This window comes from Geotrypetes seraphini, chromosome 1, assembly GCF_902459505.1.
Source record: "Geotrypetes seraphini chromosome 1, aGeoSer1.1, whole genome shotgun sequence".
Classification (NCBI taxonomy): Eukaryota; Metazoa; Chordata; class Amphibia; order Gymnophiona; family Dermophiidae; genus Geotrypetes; species Geotrypetes seraphini.
In genome coordinates this window covers 253,812,727-253,832,835 of record NC_047084.1, presented here as the reverse complement: position 1 = coordinate 253,832,835, position 20,109 = coordinate 253,812,727, and the positions used below count along the sequence as shown (strand labels likewise).

At 42.7% G+C, this 20,109-nt stretch overlaps 1 protein-coding gene across 1 annotated transcript in view; it reads right to left on the bottom strand.

Annotated features, from left to right (window-relative positions):
* Nucleotides 1-20,109, bottom strand: part of STK32B (serine/threonine kinase 32B) — a 353,804-nt gene that overhangs the window by 67,302 nt on the left and 266,393 nt on the right. The window contains exon 7 of the mRNA XM_033949387.1: nt 10,635-10,738. Within this exon, the coding sequence (XP_033805278.1) occupies nt 10,635-10,738 (104 nt within the window). The remainder of the gene's footprint in view (nt 1-10,634; nt 10,739-20,109) is intronic.

The window sequence follows — 20,109 nt, the reverse complement described above, 5'->3', positions numbered from 1 at the left end:
AGTGTTCATCTGGTCAGTTTGGGCACCTTTTTAGCATTTAGATGCTTTTAAAACAGGTCTAGCTCCAAACTTTTTTTTTTTTTTTTTTTTCTAAAGCCCAGAACATTTTGTTAAAGGTTTGATTATGCCTGCTGAGCATCCAAGTCCTAAGCCCGCACAAAACATGCCTGGATTTGAATGCACTGGAGACAAAATGACCAGAAAGTCTGTTTTGAGAATGCCCATTTGGATGTTTTGACTAGTAAGACATCTATCTTTTTTGAAAATGAGCCCCTTAATATGCAGGTAATGGAGTGTTAGGTGACTTGCCCAGGGCCACAAGGAGCTGTAGTGGAAATTGAACCCAACTCCCTAGGATCAAAGTCCACTGCACGAACCATTAGGCTACTCTTCCACTCCCAGGTCTCTCTCCTCTGGCTTATCTGGCTCAGCACCCTAGTATTGTGTCCTTTCCCACAGGGAAATATATGCATTCTGTCAGAAATACAAATACTTCTCCTTGTAATGTAGAGGGACCCTTCACAATTGTTTACCTGCACAGAATCCCTGTAAGACATGTCCCCTTATGACTTTTGATGCCCTTTTACTAAAGCTCAGGGCATGCTAACAGACATTAGCATGCTGCTCATAAACAGCCAAAATCATGGCTAAAATGTGGCTGTGTTTATCTACACCAGCTTGGGAGGTGGTGTAAATGTAAGAGGTTGAAGTACACACATTGTTGTATATTCTATAACCTACATATGCAGTAGGCTTGATTTTATAAATGACGCCTAACTCATAGTGGCCATTAGGCATGACTGTCAATCATCCACTAGGTGCTGTTTATAGAACTGTACCTAGTGGTGTCTAAGTAGTCTTAGGCACTGGTAGGTCTTGAATTCGTAGGTGCATTGCCATTTAGGCCAGGGTTTTCTTGGCCTAAATGAAGGCGCCTAAGGCAGGCACCTACTAGTGCCTAAGTCAAACCATGCCCCAAATCCTCCCTGAATCCACCTCTAGCCATGCCTACTTATTGACAGAAACCTGCCGAGTTAGGCACCTTCTGGCTAATTAACTTTTAAAATTGTTTTTAATTGGGGTTTTTTTTTTATGGTGCTTTCAATTATCAGTGCCAGTTAAGACAATTAAGAAAATGAAGTTAGGCACCTAGATCGACTAGGCGTGCTTATCCTAGGAGTCACCCTGGACCGCCACCTCACTCAAAATGCTCACACAGATTTAGTGGTTAAAAAATGCTTTTCGGTACTATGGAAACTCAGAACCATCAGAAAATACTTTGATGCAACATCCTTCCGCTTACTGGTTCAATCTTCCATCCTAAGCTTGCTCGATTATTGCAACATCATTTACTTGGGATCCTTCAAAAAACCCATTCTAAAACTCAGAGTCATTCAAAATTTGGCAGTTCGACTGATTTTTGGGCTGAAGAAATGGGAACACATAAGCCCCTACTATCAAAAACTCCATTGGCTGCCCCTGGAGGCGCGAATCCTGTTTAAGTTCTCTTGTCTGTGTTATAAATCAATATTTGGTCTGGCCCCCACTTACCTAGTTTCCCATTTTAATCTGGCAAGTTCTTTTAGGCCCACACGAAGAATACATCTGTTCACCTATCCGACAATAAAAGCCTGCCACTACAAAAGATTCTTGGACAGAACTCTTGCCTTCCAGGCAGGCAAATGGAACGATTGGCTTAGTAACTTTATCACGCTCTCCTCATCCTACTTCAATTTTAGAAAATTGATAAAAACAATCGATTTGTAAACTAAGAATCTATACAGCTCTGCTAAGAACTATATAGCTTTCCATTTCTTTCATTATGTAAGATTGTACTGTTGACTTTGATTGTAACCTCTTCTCTGATTGTCCAGCGCTTCTTGCTGTAAACCGCCTCGAACTTCCATGGCTTTAGCGGTATATAAGAATAAAATTATTATTATTATTATCTAGGCAACTCACTTTAAGTGTCTTTTATAGAATCAGACCTTTTTGACTCCACCTGTGCCCTCCTGCCCCTGAAAAACTGCTACACCTGGGTCACGTACCAGTACATATCTGCTTGTCATAGTACATACTTGCATGCATAGAGTAATTTCATAAAAGGCATTTACATGCACATAATCTTTTATAAAACTACCCCTGGAGATGGTAATCCCACTCAGGCTTTATTTTATTTAAATCATTTAGAACCCACATATCAACCCTCTATGTGGGTAACAGTACTACATACATAGTTAAAACAAACATAACAATACATAGTAAAACAACATATAACCTACTATCCAAAATCTGTACCTAAGACAAATAAGGCAGTGAACTCCAGTTTAAACATTACTCATGTTTGGAAAAGCCAAGCGAAAAAATATGCTTTCAGGCTTTTCCGAAAGACTAAAAAGTCAGGAGTTAGATGGATAGAATCTGGGATTGAATTCCATAGCATCGGTCCGGCCACTTGAAAAATTTGGGATCAATTAGCCACGTTAGTGACCGCACGTAAGTGTGGAACAATCAGAAAGTTCCTAGATTGCAATCTTATAGAACAACATGGTACATATGTCTGCAGCAAGGAGGTAATCACCCTTGGTAACAGGTCACGAACTGATTTAAAAACCAAGGTCGAAATCTTAAATTGTATTCTCCATATAAAGAAGATAAGGCACCTACTTTTCTTTATAAATACAAGTCTATGAGCTGGTATAAATGTCTATAGAGGCCCACTGATCCAAACTCACTTCTGTCTGTGCAGGATCCAATCTCAAAATGGCTTCTGTGACCTCCAGCAGAAGTACTACCAGCTTCCACTGGAGGTTCTGGAAGACATTTTGAAGCAGGAGCAAGTGGGGATCACGTCCACTCCTACTAGCTACTGATGATACGGTAAGCCTGGGAAGGGGATTCTGCCAATGATTAGATCTGGGAGGGGGGCTGCCACCAACAGGGGGGAGGGTGGGAGTACTCATAGGTGTTGTTTAGGGGCCAGGGTGGGGTAGTTTCATTTTCAGCTGAGAGGCCAGTTTCAGCCATAGATTTAGTTTTGGCTGAAACCAAAAATCCTGGCTTCAGTTAGGTTCTAGGGCCTCGATTCTATATATGTCACCTAAAAAATTGGTGCCAACTAGTGCGGCGCTAAAGAAGATTCTATAAATGTTAGGCACACTGTATAGAATCATGCTTAGTGCCACCTAGGTGGACCTTAGGCATTGCTTGACATCCTAACTTTAAGGTGCACCATATTTATGCCAGGGTTTTGTTGGCCTAAATGCATGCGCCTAAGATAGGCACACATCAGCCCATATTCTGTAAACATGCGCATAACAAAAAAAAAAATGCCCATGATCTGCCCCAACCATGCCCACTTTTAGACAGGCACTTTGGACAAGGCATCTATAGAATTGTGCCTACCATTTTGTGCCCCTAAAGTTCAGTTAACTTCAATTAACATAATTTATGAGGTGTTAATTGCCAATTATTGGTGCCTATTGAGCCTTTTAATCAATTAAAATAAGCATATACATTGGCTAGATACACCGATGTAGGCACCTAACTTTAGATGGACTTTATAGAATTTGCCAGTAAATGCCTGCCCGTAGCTTTAAAAAAAACAAACAAACACCACCAGTGTAAATTACACACATAACTGTGTGCTTCACTCAACCTCTACCTATGTACATGCCCACTGGCAAAGTATGCACAATCAATTCTGAGGGAAAAGAGCCCATTTATATGTGTCTATGACTGCTTACCCATGTCATTGGCTAGAATACTGCTAATATTGTGCATTCTTATCTTCATAATGTGTGTATTTAATTTCTCCTAAAAACCCTATTGATTTGCAATCCTCAAGAATTGGGGTTGCAGACCCCTGATTTTAAGCCTATTTAAAAGAAAATGACACTGGGTAAAGCATGCTTCTCTTAAATAAACAAAATAAATGCTAGTTGAAATCTACATCTGAAACTATTGGCCATTAAGCCAAGTACTTCTGTTTTAATGTAATAGAATAGAAATGCCTGAACTTAGGGTTACCATATGGCTCCAGCAATGGAAGTAAAACTTAGATATCTCAATCCATCTGCCTTTTTCTTGAGCCATGTGGTAACTCTACCCGAACCACTCTGGTTGAGATGAGAATTAGCACTTCAGGTTCTAAAAATAGAACACCAGCAATTAGCCAGCACTGAGACCTCCTACTGGATAGACTTTTTGCCTTCAAAAGAGCTAGGTTTTAAAGGAAGGATCATGAAGAATCCAGCCTCTAGTTCCAGTCAATAATTAGTGAATGGTTTGAAAGATATTTATAAATTTTAGAAGCTGAACCTAGGTGTGGTTATGATGAAAAGCTTAAACAGGAGTTCAGCTGTTGCAAACCAAACATTCTGAGCAAGATAATTATAGAGAAGAAAAGCAAGGATGATAAATAGTTAGATATTCAGAATGGTTGCCAAAAAAATGGTACCATATGTTTCAGCTGGAGTATTTACATTTTCAATATGTTTGTCAGTAGTGTGTAAGATTATATCTGTACTGCACTATTGCTTTTATTGGGGTCCAAAAAGAAAAATTAAAGTATGAAAAAAAGCGTATTCAGAATGAAATGATGAATTATCCTTTACATAATCAACAGGGCACTATAAAGTGTGTTAAAAGATAGCACTATACTAGTGTTCTATGATGACAAATTTATATGCCAAATCTGTTGACGGATACTAACATTAGTCCAGCTATTACAAACCAACATTTAGGTACACCCACTTATTAAATGACAATAGTGGTCATAAATGTACATGCCTAAATATGGCATCCTGCACACACACCACTGACTGTATTCTATAAGTTATGTGTGATGGCCGGTGACTCACCCATGCTCAATCTAAACTCCTAGAAGTTAGGCGCTAGCAGTGGCATAGTAAAGGAGGGGGCAGGGGGTGTATAGCCCTTGGTACTGTCTTCATGAGGGAGCTGGTACCGGCACCTCTTCCCCCCCACCCCCGTACCTCTTTAAATATTCGCTGGTGTGAGCAGCATATTTCACTTGCTGCTCGTGGCAGCCTTGGCTCCCTTCTGACATTACTTCATGGTTGCGGGACCAGGATATGATGTCAAAAGAGAGCTGAGGCCGGTATGAACAGCGGGTGGAAGATACTGCTCTTACTGGTAAACATTTTAAGAGGTATGCGGGGGCAGGGGGGCACTCAAACGGTGAGGAAGAGTGGGGGGGGCATTCACATGGCGCAACAATGCTGGGTGCCACTGCTCTGGGCGCCAATCTCCCTAGCAACGCCACTGTGTGCTAAAATGGTGTTCTTCAACCTTTTGACACCTATGAATCGGTGGAAATAAAATAATTATTTTGTGGACCGGCACCAGTCCGCGGACTGGCAGTTGAAGAACACTGGGCTAAGTTGTGCCCATCTCCACTCAATCTCCGCCCCCGCTCCCATAATAGTACTAATTGTAACATCATTTTTTTCCATTCATTTTTCATATATACACACAATATAATTGTATTAACAACACATAATGGTTAACCACAAAATTAAAATACACAAAGCACACTAAATGCTTTTTAACATTCATTCCTACCAGAAAACAGATAACCCCATACAAATGCAGGACCAAAAACTAAAAGTACTAATATTTACAAAAAAAACCTAAGATGCAAGAAGTTAGGTGCCAATTTTATTTATTTATTTATTCGATTTTTAGCCCGTCCTCCCAAAAAAGCCCAGAACGGGTTACAAAGTACATCCATAATAATCCAGACAGAGCAGAGATGACGTTTTACATAAATTACAATATAGATGACAGTTTACATAAATTACAATATAGACATGCAACTTCCAGGTTACAATGGCAGTTATGCTCCCAAATGTGAAGGGGAGGGGGGAACATAAGGTGCATGTGTAACTGTGGGCAGCAGCTCCTCACTCCTCCTTCTGATGCTGCGATGTCAGAGAGAAGGCTTCCAGTTCAGGCGCAGGCCACAAATAGGAGCCTTTTCCCACGGCTTTCTGCACTGCAGTACTCAGGAAGCTGGCCCCAAGACACCGCGTTGATCGCACTGTGGACTGGCGGCTGAAGAACGCTATCTTGGGCCCGATGGATGTGCTGGCCCTGTGGACTGGCAGAAAATTTCTGCGGACCGGCACCGGTCCACGGACCAGCGGTTGAAGAACACTGTGCTAGATTTTTAAGATTTTTTCCAGTCAGGGAACCCCTCCTGAATGGCCTGCTTCAACTGCAACCACCTATAACTTTGAGTTTTAGCAATACCAAATTTTTGTTGCAGTCGTGAAAACTCAAGCAGCTTTCCATCTGATACTACATCATCTAAAGCAGTGTTCTTCAACCACCAGTCCGTGGACCGGTGCTGGTCCAGAGAAATTTTCTGCCTGTCCACAGGGACAGCACTTCCATTGGGCCCAAGACAGTGTTCTGCAGCCCCCGGTGCACGGTGCAATCAATGTGGCGTCTTTGGGACGGCTCCCTGAGTGCTGCAGTGCACAAACCCCTTAGGAAAAGGCTGCTACACACGTCATGCACCTGAACCGGAAGCCTTCTCTCTGACGTTGCAACATCAGAGGGAAGGCTTCCAGATGAGGCGCAGGATGCGCGCCCCACAGCTTTGTGCACTGCAGCACTCGGAGAGCCGGCCCGAAGACGCCGTAATGATCGCACTGTGGACCGGCCCGAAGATAACACCGGGGGGCAGGCCAGAACGCAAGGGAGAGAGACAATAACGGCAGGGGGAATGCTTTTATTTTTTTATATTTAGTGATTGATTTGTCTGTTTTTTTAATTTAGTGATTGAGTTGTCTGTCTAGGAAGAAATGCATTTGTTTCTTTTCCCCTGGGGTTGTACTGCTAGCAGAGTCTTGCATCTTAGGGTTTGTTTGTGAATATTAGTACTTTGAGTTTTTGGTCCTGCATTTGCATGGGGTTATCTGTTTTCTGGTAGGAAAGAATGTTGAAAAGCATACAGTGTGCTTTGTGTATTTTAATTTTGTAGTTAACCATTATGTGTTGTTAATACGATTATATTGTGTGTGTATGTATATGAAAAATGAATGGAAAAATGGTGTTACAATTAGTATGGGGGCAGGGTCTGGGGCAGAGATTGAGTAGAGATGGGCACGACTTAGCCCAGTGTTCTTCAACTGCCGGTGCACAAAATAATTATTTTATTTCCGCCGGTCCATAGGTGTCAAAAGGTTGAAGAACACTGGTCTAAAGTACGTATGCCCGCCTTCATCCAGTACTTCCAGATGACTTTAAACCCGCCAATTTGAATCTTGTGGTTCAACCAAAAGGACTGACAAGTGGATTTATGAATTGGAATATCAGTTAAATTTGTAATAAATTTTGATGTCTTCCAAGTGTCCATTAAAATTCTATTGTCCTTATACAGCCTAGGCATCTTGATACTCAAAATGTGACACAATCTCAGTGGAGACAGGAGTTGCCATTCCAACCATAACCAGTCTGGAAGATTTTCCATGAGCTCATGAATGACCCAATACATTCCCTGACACATTATATAGGCTTGATGGTACCTATAAAAATTTGGAAAATTTACCCCACCTTCCACAATTGGCTTTCCTGGGTCACCAGGCCGCTCAGTGGTATAAATTAATATCTGGATTTTTGAATAAGAAACCAAAAACTGGTCTTCGTGACATTTGGAACATTGAGATAAAGCATCAGATTACTGCATCTCAATGGCCACAAATTTGGACTTGGAGGATGAGATGTTTGCATTTATGAGACAAACTTGGTTTTTTTTGTTACATAGAGCAGTTTGGACCCCAGTTCGGTTACAGAAATTAGATAGTTCCAAGTCTAAGAAGTGTTGGCACTGTCATCTCGAACCTGGGACATTAGATCATTTATTATTTTATTGTCCCTTGATACTTCAATTTTGGAGATCCATTTGGGATCAGGTAAACAAAGTAATGGCACTTTGATGAGAGCTAAAAGCCAAATATCATCCCATAATAATTAACTTCTATTTATTATGACAGGGGTTGCCATACACCTTATTCTAAGGAATTGGAAAAACTGGGATAGACTGAACTCCTTTTGGTGAGAGTCTCTCTATCATGTTTTTAAGATGGAACATAATATGACCATACATCAGGGATAATAAAAGAAGTTTCTCAAGATTTGGGAGCCATTGACAAAATTTTGCAAAGAGTGATTGCTGATTATGCTCTTTGGTCATACATGTCCAGGATGGGTGGGTGGGAGGGCGGGTTGGAATGTATTTTTAAATTCTCAATTAGAGTGTAGTTCTTAGATATAATTATAAGGGGGGGGGAGTGATTATCTTTTTGTCATAGATTATAATTGTAATTGTATTTAAGTGCTTTTACAGAAATATATGATTGTATTTTATTTTGCACTTACTTATGGCTTTAAAATGAATAAAAAAATTAAAAAAGAACACTGTGCTAAAATACTTAGATTGGCATCTATAGATTGGCAATTATAAAATAGCATCTAAGTGCAATTACACACGCACCTTATGTTCCCCCTCCCCTCTCACATTTGGGAGCATAACTGCCATTGTAACCTGGAAGTTGCATGCAAAATTGGCATCTAACTTCTGGCACACCATGGAATGAGGGGGAAGTTGTTTAATAAAGTGCCTTGAGTATGTTGTGAAGCCTCATGCACTTTCTATACAGAAAATGTTGAAATCTTATTATAGAAAATATTCTAGAGAAATAGCTCTCAAAATATCCTGGGGGGACTTCTAGTCAGTCAGATTTTCAGGATATTTACAATAAATACACACGAGTTAGATTGTCATACAGTGGAGACAGTGCATGCTAACTTATCTCATGCACAGTGGCATAGCAAGGGACAGTGGTGCCCAGAATGGAAGTGCTTGGTGGAGAGTTTCTTAAATGCACTCCCCCCATACCTCTTCAAGTCTTCTAAGTCTTCACTGGCGGCGAGCAGGATCTCCTACCCACTGCTTGCACTGGCTAAGCCTGCCCTCTGATTTAACTTCCTGGTTCCATAAACAGGAAGTTATGTCAGAGGCATGAGTAGTGGGGAGAAGTTCCTGCTCATTGCTGACGAAGACTAGAAGACTTGAAGAGGTATGAGGAAGGAGTGTATTCAATAGCCCCCCCCCCCAATGGTTTGCAAACTCACATATAAAGAATTGGACTGAAAACAGTCTATTGTCTTTAAACCTGTGAGCAAAGACAAGCTTGCGGTGTTCTTTGCTCACAGGTTTAAAGACAATAGACTGTTTTCAGTCCAATTCTTTATATGTGAGTTTGCAAACCATTGGACCCCTGAGGAAGGCGTGTTCGCCGAAACATGGACTGTGTAGGGTCTGGTTGGATTTTTATCACTGTATTTTTTATCATTGTACTTTTTTAATTGAATTTTCATGGTTTTATATGTCAGTGTTTAATAAATTATCTCCAGAACATCTGTACCCACAGTTTTTGTTTTTGTTTTCATTGGTGGATTGTTTTCACTGTGGATCATTGGGTCTCCCCATTTTTCTTTCTTGATCCCTGACTCCCATATTTAACTCCCTCTTAATAATTGCACTGAGACTACTACTGTCTAATTGGAAATCTTTTAACTCACTGAGGGCTCCTTTTACTAAGGGCTCCTTTTACAAAGCTGCGCTAGTGGCTGCCCTGCGCTAACGTCCCCGAAGCCCATAGAGATTTAAAGGGCTTCGGGGCTGTTGCTGCATGGTAGTCGCTAGAGCGGCTTTGTAAAAGAGGCAGTAAGGTGCGTTAGGGCATTAATGCGTGGAGTAGTGCGCGCTACAATGCCGTGCGCACTAGACGCTAACGCCTCCTTAGAGTTTGCGTTAGTATTTTCATCTATTGCACGGTTTTGCAAACGGTAATCTTCAGCGCACGCTAAAAACGCTAGCGCACCTTAGTAAAAGAGGGGGTAAATGTCCACTTTTGGTGGCAATCAGTGCTTTTACAACATAGATGGGAAGTATTAGTCTCTAAATTTTTGCCTCTGTCTAATAAAATAGCCCAGAAATGGGCCATTGTTGAAACCTACCTAAATTCTAAATAAATGCATATTTCTTTTCAGCTATATTAACCACCATATACCTATCATGTACACCTTTCTTACTTGGCCTCTGAGGGACTCTCACTTCTTTCTCCCCTTTCTCTGTTTTCTCATGTTTATTTCAATATGATTGCATTATCATAAAAAATGAAAATTCAATAAAGAATAAATACAAAATAGGAATGTATATTATTCCACTAATTATGAATATGATTATAGGGAAATTTCAAGGGTGTGGGTGAAGAGGAAGTTGGCTGAATTTTACCATGATGTTGTAACAATGTAAGATGACACATGACATAGTTATGTGACCATTTTATTTATGCATTTATTTATTGGGATTTATTAATCTCATTTATGAATAGAGCAAATTAATAAATAAATAGATAAAAAGTATTAAAAGTCAACAAAACTGATAAGATAATACCAGATATTTCAAGACTACATGAAATAAGGTTATTATTGGATCAGGGTTCTTAACAATCTTAATTTTTATGCTTTCAAGGCTGTATCTTATTCTAGCTGAATGAACATACAATCATGGAAGACATATAAATAAAACCTCTTACCCAACCCCGTAGTAATTCATATGCTGTGATTCCTAGTGACCACCAGTCTACAGGATATGAATATCCTGGTCCCCCTTCCATGAAGGACTGGAAAACCTCAGGAGCTAAACAAAGATACAACAAGTTTAAATATTATGATAATGAAAGGTAAAGGGGCCTTTTTACTAAAATGTGGTAAGCAGTCTATGCATGAATTAGCGTGTACAGTTAGGACACAGCCACGATAATACCACACTGGCATGACAGTGTGCATTCATTCACACACTAACCCCCAAAATTCTATATATAGCATCATAGGTTGCATGTGCAAATTAGCACGCACAGCTCATTTGTGCATGCAACTCACTTGTTTAACAATACCAATTGGCGCTGATAATTGGCAATTAACACCTTGTAACTTATGATAATTAGCACTAATTAAAAATTTTGTGCTCATCTTGATTGGCACATTCTATAAAGTGATATGCATCAGTTCTAGTGCACGAATCTCAAAAGGAGGCATGACCAGAGGAGCAGAATTGGCAGACTGTGGACATTGGACTGTGGAGGAGTGTGTGGCGCAGTGGTTGGAGCTACAGCCTCAGCACCCTGGGTTTGTGGGTTCAAACCCCGTGCTGCTTCTTGTGACCCTGGGCAAGTCACTCAATCCTCCATTGACCCAGGTACATTAGATAGATTGCGAGTCCACCAGGACAGATAGGGAAAATGCTTGAGTACCTGATTGTAAAAACCACTTAGAAAACCTTGATAGGTGGTATATAAAAACCTAATAAACTTGAAACATTCTAAAAGTTAAGTGCACTGTTACAGAATATTTAGCACACAACTTTGGCTAAATGGGTGTGCTTAGTTGGATACATTCAGCCACTAAGCATAATTCTATATATGGTGTATACCTTTTATAGAATCATACTATGTGCCTTTATGATTGGCGCCAATATTTTAGGATTTTATATAGAATCAGGCCCTAAAAGGGCAATTCTATAACCTAGGTGCTCACATTTACATGAGTTGCATGTGTATATTTTAGAGGACATATTTCTCTCTGAGAGGAAAGGAGAGGACATATCTTTCAGAGAGTAGAGGAGAGGAGACAGAATATCTCTCTGGGTAAGTATACATTATTTTGTTCTGAGCTTTGCTAATTTGGGGGATAAAAGCTAAACTGTAGGCTCCTTTATAGAGATAGTTTTAGACCCACCCAACCCTAGCTCATTTCCTTTACTTATATTCTTAATTTAGTCAATTATCTGACGTAGGACAACAGGTGAACAAGTTATTACATATTCTTATTACATTTCATTACTTGCTAAGATTCAACACTAAATAAAGCATATAAATTATTTTAAGGCTCTCTATACCAGTCTAGCATACCTAGAACCTTAATAGGATTTAAATAAGTAGCTCAATAATAAGATGCAATAATAAGATAGTAGCAAGAGAGCAGCTATCCAGTCTTTTGTACTGAGTGTCACATGTATGATTATCTCCCAGTTGGCAAGAAATTATATGTTTGTGCTCACTGCAAAGAGCTCCTGGCTCTCGGAGAATGAGTCCTTTCCCTTAAGGCTAGAGCTGCAGACTTAGAGGAGCTGATGGAGACAGAGAGGTACATAGAGGAGACCTATAGGGACATTGTAGATAATTCCCACCTCCAGTCTGGCAGCCTATGTGCTACCTTGGAGGAGGGAGGTCTCTTAAAAGGAGAACATCACATTATAGGAAATGATCCTATAGCCAGGTCCTACCAACCAGGAGATGCAGATGCAATATCCTCTTGCACCGATGATCTATCTCCAGGGTCTTCAGCCCAGAAGGGAGGAGTTAGGGCAGCCATTGTAGTGTGAGATTCAATCATTAGGCATGTAGATAGCTGGGTGGCTGGTGGGTGTGAGGATCACCTGGTCATTTGCCTGTCTGGTGTGAAGGTGTCAGGCCTCATGGATCCCTTAGATAAGATATTAGTTAGTGTTGGGGAGCAGTGGCGTACCTAGCATATGTGACACCCGGGGCCTATCATTTTTTTTATACCCCCCATCTATATGAAAAATATGATTTTTAGTAACAATCTACATATCGCACAACAAGAATGTACCTAGGAAAAGGCAGCATTGCAGTGAGCACTAGAACACCAACACATACATTGTAAAACTAAACAAGCCAGACCCCGCACAATCAATTGATCCTACAGTCAATGGCAACTGAAAACTATGTCCTTTTCATACACACAGAACAGATATACACCCTCACCCAATATGGAATAATCACAAACTAAAAATAGAAATATGTAGACAAAAGTTAAACTGAACTGCCAAGAAACCAGATTGCATACAATGTAACACCACAACACCACAAAAACAGTGACACATGTCCCCTAATACTGTGCAAAATATAAAGACAGTAGATGTAAATTTGAAAAAACTGATACATAACATTCACCACTTTACAAATTAACAAATAAAAATAAAACAAATAATGAGAAATAAGAAAATACCATTTTATTGGACTAATCCATTTTTCAATTAGCTTTCAGAGGCCAAATCTTTCTTCAGAACAGTACAGTATACTGCTGTTATGGTATTCTGTCCTGACCTGAGGAAAGGGGTTTAATCCAAAAAATTGCCTTATTTCCATTTCCTATTTATAAACTTTTATCAATACAGTTACAATACTACTAGATTCTAAGTAAAGCAACAAAAAAATCTTTCTACCTTTTTAATTTCTGCTTTAATCATCTTCCCTTTGCTCTCTTCTTTCTATACAATATTTGTCCTCTCTCCCTTCCATGCAACATCTGCCCTCTCTTTGCCCCTTCCACCCAGCTTCTGCCCTCTCTTGCTTTTCCCCTTCCATCTACTGCCCACACTCTCTCTGCCCCTTCATCTAATATCCACCCTCTCTCTCTTCCATATGTCATCCTCCTTCTTTCTATGTCCCTTCAATAAACTGTATATCCTGTGTCCTTTCTCTCCTTTGCACATGATTCATTTCAGCTTCACCCACTCTCCATTTTTCTGTCTCCACCCCCTCCCCTATGCTTTGGCATCTCTCTCTCATTCTCTTCTCCTTTCCTTCCTACTTCACACCATAGTCTGGTATCTCTATCTCCTTCCCTTCCCTCCTCCCATGCCATGGCATCTCTTCTTCCCTCTCCATAGTCTGGTATCTCCTTTCCTTTTTTCCTTTCCTTCCCTCCCATGGACTTGGCATGTCTGGTTCCTCTCCCTTATCTTCCTTCTCCCTCCTTCCCTCTCTCTCCCCAATTGCGTGCTGCAGCAGCATCATTTCTCTCCCTCCCCCCTTTCCTGTGCAGCAGCATCATTTCTCCCCCCTTCCCTGTGCAGCAGCATGTCTCCCCCCTTGCCTGTACAGCATTTCTCCACCCCCTTGCCTGTGCAGCATTTCTCCACCCCCCTTCCCTGTGCAGCAGCAGAATGTCTCCCCCTTGCTTGTGCAGCATTTCTCCACCCTCCGTTGCCTGTGCAGCATTTCTCCACCCCCCTTGCCTGTGCAGCATTTCTCCACCCCTCTTCGCTATGCAGCAGCAGCATGTCTCCCCCCTTGCCTGTGCAGCATTTCTCCACCCCCCCTTGCCTGTGCAGCATTTCTACCCTCCCCCTTCCCTGTGCAGCAACACTATTTCCTTGCCCAGCATTTATGGCCAGTTCCCCTGCTCAAAGCCGCGGGCGTCTACACCTTACACGATCCGCGGAAGTCTTCTCTCTGACGTCGTGACATCAGAGGGAACGCTTCCGATGCAGCCGCGGATTGCGCAAGGAGCCGACACCAGCGGCTTCAAGCAGAGGAGCCAGCCAGAAGCTGAAGAGCCGCCGGAGTGAGTACCCGCGGACACCCCTGTTTACTGCCGCTGCTGCTGGTTAAGGAAAGCAGCAGCGGCAGAATAGGGAGGGTGGCTGGCTGTGTACCCCCATGGGGCGTGCACCTGGGGCAGACTGCCCCACTGCCCCCCTCCTTGGTATGCCACTGCTGGGGAGGAGCTGGCTCTCTTGGTACATGTAGGTACTAATGACATAGGAAAATATAGGAGGGAGGTTCTGGAAGCCAAATTTAGGCTCTTAAGTAGAAAGCTGAAATCCAGACCTTCCAGGGTAGCATTTTTAGAATTGTTCCCCATTTCATGCGCAGAACCCAAGAGGCAGACAGAGTTCCGAAGTCTCAATGCATGGTTGAGACGATGATGCAGGGATGAGGGATTTAGGTTTTTTAGGAAATAGGCTACCTTCTGGGAAAGAGGGAGCCTATTCTTAAAGGATGGAATCTGCCTTAACTGGGATGGAACCAGACTGCTGGCGCTAATTTTTAAAAAGGAGATAGAGCAGCTTTTAAACTAAGATGGGGGGGGGGGGAGCCGACAGTCGCCCAGGAACTAATGCTTTGGTGTGGAGTATCCTTGAAGGATACTGTTGAATCAGAACATTTAGGGAATCCTAATAGAGAGGTTTCAAAAATATTGAAAGAAAGCCAAGAGTGCTTAAGAGGGAAGCAGAGTAAAGATGTCAAGTTATCCCTGTCATCATCTCAGCAGCCTGTAGATGCAAGGAAAAAACCACAATTTGAAGTGTCTGAATACAAATGCTAGAAGTCTAAAAATAAGTAGGAGAGTTAGGGTATATAGCACTGGATGATGAGGTAGATATAATAGGCATCTCAGAGACCTGGTGGAAGGAGGACAATCAATGGGACACTGTGTTACCTGGGTACAAATTATATTGCAATGATAGAGAAGATCAAATTGGAGGGGGGTTGCAATATATGTTAAAGAGGGAATTGAAGTGAACAAAATAAACATTCTGCATGACACAGATAGCAGTGTGGAATCCATATGGATAGAAATTCCATGTGTGAAGGGAAGGAATATATGGGTAGGGTTATACCACTGTCCCCTGGGACAGAATGAGCAGACAGATGAAGAAATATTTTCAGAGATTAGGAAAGCTGGCAAATTGGGCAACTGTATAATAATGGGTAATTTAAACTACCCCAACATTGATTGGATAAATATTACATCAGGGAGTGCTTGGGAGGTAAAATTCTTAGACATCATAAATGACTGCTTTCTTAGAGCAACTGGTCCATTAAAAAGAGGGAGAGCTATTTTAGATTTGGTCCTTAGTGGAAGGCAGGACATAATATGGGAGGTAACTGTGTTGGGTCCACTGGGAAACAGTGATCATAAAGAAATCTACTGACATCACTAAAGAAATCTACTGTATCTACTAAATCTACAGACATCACTAAAGAAATCTACTGTAGCGACATTTAATTTTCACAAGGGCAACTACAATAAAATGAAGAAAATGGTTAAAAGAAGTTTAAAGGGTCTGTGGTAAAGGTCGGAAGTATAAACCAGGCATGGATGTTATTTAAAAATACCATTGTGGAAGCCCAGACCAGATGTAGTCCACATATTAAAAAAGATGGAAAGAAGAGAAAACGAAAGCTGGTGTGGTTAAAAGTCAAAGTGAAAGAGGCTATTACAGCCAAGAAAATACCCTTTAAAGAATGGAAAAAGGATCCCAACGAAGAAAATAAGAAGAGACATAAGCAATGGCAAGTTAGATGCAAAGCATTGATAAAGAAAGCTAAACATGAATATGAAGAACAACGTGCCAAAGAGGCAAAAACTCAGAGTAACAATGTTTTTAGGTACATCAGAAGCAGAAAAACTGTGAGGGAATCCATGGGACCATTGAATGATCAAGGAGTAAAAGGCGCATTCAGGGAGGATAAGGCCAAAGTGGAGAGACTGAATGCATTCTTTGCTTCAGTCTTTATGGAAGAAGATGTAAGAAATCTTCTTGGATTGGAAATGTTTTTCATGGGTGATGAGGCAGAGGAATTGAATGAAATCTCGGTGAACCTGGAAGAAATACTAAGCCAAATTGACAAGTTAAAGAGTGATAAATCATCTGGACCAGATGGTATACATCCCAGGATGCTAAAAGAACTGAAACATGAAATTGCTTATCTGTCCATTAACTACTTTTGTTGCATTACAGTAAGGGTCTTGTTTCTTCCCTTTTCATTAGATTTCTTTACACATCCAGGGAGGGTGGCTGGGTGGGGGAAGGGAAATGTACGTTGAGGAGTTAAATTATTTAATTATAATATTGAAATCACATCATATGTATTATTGTATCAATAATTAAGATGAAGATGGGAGTAAATGATTGTTTAATGTAATAATTGTATAGTATTAGTGCGTTTTATGCAGTATTTATGATTTACCAATTGTATTGCACTATCAAAGTTTGAAAATCAATAAAGATTTAAACAAAAAAGAAATTGCTTATCTGTTGTTAGTGATCTGTAACCTGTCACTAAAATTATCTGTAGTACCTGAAGATTGGAGGGTTGCCAATGTTACGCCGATTTTTAAACAGGGTTTCAGGGGAGATCTGGAGAATTACAGATCTGGGCAAAATAGTGAAAACAATTATACAAACTTGATTTAATGAGACAGAGTCAGCATGAGTTTAGCCGAGGGAGGTCTTGACTCACCAATTTTCTTGGCTTCTTTGAAGGAGTGAATAAACATGTGAATAAAGGAGAGCCAGTTGATGCAGTGTATCTAGATTTCCAGAAAACTTTTAACATAGTTCCTCATGAGAGGCTCCTGAGAAAATTAAAGAGTCATGGGATAGGTGGCAATGTTTAAGCATTGGTTATCGGAAAACAAAGGGTAGGGTTAAATGGCCATTTATCTGAATGGAGTAGGGTAAATAGTGGTGTGCAGCTGGGATCTGTACTGGGATCGGTGCTATTTAATTTATTTATAAATGATTTGGAAATTGGAACGACGAGTGAGGTAATTAAATTTGCAGATGACACTAAACTGTTCAAAGTTGTTAAAATGCATGCAGACTGTGAAAACCTGCAGGAAGACCTTAGGAAATTGGAAGGTGTATAACTGGGTATATGTGCATATGTGCTTCAATTACACCAGACATTGGGAAGATGTGAATGCACATGCCTAAATACTGGAGATACATGCATAAATTATATTATGCATATACCCAATTATACTAGTATTCTGTAAAGGAAAGTAGATGCCTACTTTGCTTTATAGAATGGAGGCTTAAACATAAATGCATTGTTATAGAATTACCCTCCTAGTGCCCAAATTACTGCTCAGTAACTGCAAAGCCTATGCTTTTTTTTTTACTGTTATGAGAATTCCCAGGATCTTCCTATGCAGTTATACATAAAACACCTTTACTGTATGGTAAGTGCAATAATAGCACAGAAGCATTACTGCCTCCTAGTCATGAGGCTGTAAGTGTATTCGCACTATCTGCTTAACTGCAAAATGTGGCCCATGCCTGTTTCTACTACTACTACTACTACTATTAATTATTTCTAAGTATGATCAGCCATACACAGTGCTGTACAGAGTCACGAAGGAGACATTCCCTGCTCAAAAGAGCTTACAGTCTAAACAGTCAAGACAAGCAGGATGTCATGGTGGGGGGATACAGTTAAGGGGGATGGTTAATCTGCTGGCATATATATACTGTATGTGCAGTGGCGTACCTAGGGGGGGGCGGGCCGCCCCGGGTGCCAGCCCTAAGGGGGTGTTCCCGGCCTTGCCGTTCAGTCCCCCGCCACCCCCGAAGGACCGCTCGCCCCACTGACCTTCCTGCACCACCTGTGAAGCAGCCCGCAGCAGGATCGCGAAGTCAGCGTCAGCATCCCTGCGCTGCTTCCTGCGCCGCGATCCCGCCCCTCCTCTGACGTCAGAGGAGGGGCGGGACCGTGGCGCAGGAAGCAGCGCAGGGATCGCTGACGCTGACTTCACGATCCTGCTGCGGCTGCTTCATAGGTGGTGCGGTGAGGCCAGGGGGGCGAGCGGTCCTTCGGGGTGGGTCGGGGCATCAGGCCTTCAGGGTGGGGTGGGCGGGCAGGCAAGCAGGCTTTCAAGGGGGGGGGGGGGTGACATGCAGGCAGGCAGGCCTTCAAGGGGGGACAGGCCTTCGGGGGGGGGTGTGCAGACCTTCAAGGGGTGCAGGCCTTCAAGGGGGGCAGGCAGGCCTTCAGGGGGGTGCAGGCCTTCGGGGGGGGTGTAGGCCTTTGGGGGGGTGCAGACATTCAATGGGGTGCAGGCCTTCAAGGGGGGGAACAGGCCTTCAAGGGGGGAAAGGCAGGCAGGCCTTCAAGGGGGGGGCAGGCCTACAAGGGGGGGGGGACAGGCCTACAAGGGGGGGGACAGGCCTTCAAGGGGGGGTGCAGGCCTTCAAGGGGGGAAAGGCAGGCAGGCAGGCCTTCAAGGGGGGACAGGCCTTCGGGGGGGGGGGCAGACCTTCAAGGGGTGCAGGCCTTCAAGGGGGGCAGGCAGGCCTTCAGGGGGGTGCAGGCCTTCGGGGGGGGGGTGTAGGCCTTTGAGGGGGTTCAGACCTTCAAGGGGGTGCAGGCCTTCAAGGGGGGGAACAGGCCTTCAAGGGGGGAAAGGCAGGCAGGCCTTCAAGGGGGGGACAGGCCTACAAGGGGGGGGACAGGCCTACAAGGGGGTGGGACAGGTCTTCAAGGGGGGGTGCAGGCCTTCAAGGGGGGAAAGGCAGGCAGGCCTTCAAGGGGGGACAGGCCTACAAGGGGGGGGGGGAGAAGCTACAAGGGGGTGGGACAGGCCTTCAAGTGGGGGACAGGCCTTCGGGGGGTGCAGGCCTTCGGGGGGTGCAGACCTTCAAGGGGGGGACAGGCAGGCAGGCCTTCAAGGGGGGACAGGCCTACAAGGGGAAGGGACAGGCCTTCAAGGGGGGTGCAGGCCTTCAAGGTGGGACAGGCAGACCTTTAAGGGGGGACAGGCCTTTGGGGGGGGACCATGATTTAGAAGTACACGGAGGGAAGGGGGTGTTCAAAGAGACATGCATATGCCAAACTTTGGGGGGGGGGGAAGAAATAATGGGTCTGAAAATAGAGGAGAGGGAGAGAGATGATGGACCATGGGATTTAGGGAGGGAAGGAACAGAAAGGGAGAGAAATTGGACACAAGGGATGGTGTGGAGGAGGGATAGAGATACTAGATAGGAGGGTAATTAGGAAAAGAAAGGGAGAGATGGTGGACTCTGGGATGGTGGGGAAGGAGGGAGAGATGCCGGATGAAAGGGTATTTAAGAAAAGGTGGATCTGTGGAGGGAGATGAAAAAAAGGAAAGATACCAGACTTCCTGGGAAGGGAAGGGAAATGGAAAGGGAGGACAGAGTTGGCAGATGGATGGTTAGCATGCAGAAAGAAGGAGACCCTGGCAAGCAAGTTATCAGAAGAAAACCAGAGCCTTGGACCAACAAGATTTGAAATATAACCAGACAACAAAAGGTAGAAAAATTAATTTTATTTTCTGTTTTGTGATTATAACATGTCAGATTTGAAATGTGTATCCTGCCAGAGCTGGTGTTGGACTGCAAACGTGAGCTAGGATTTAACAGAAAGAGGAAAAGTCCTTTTTGTTTCTTTATTT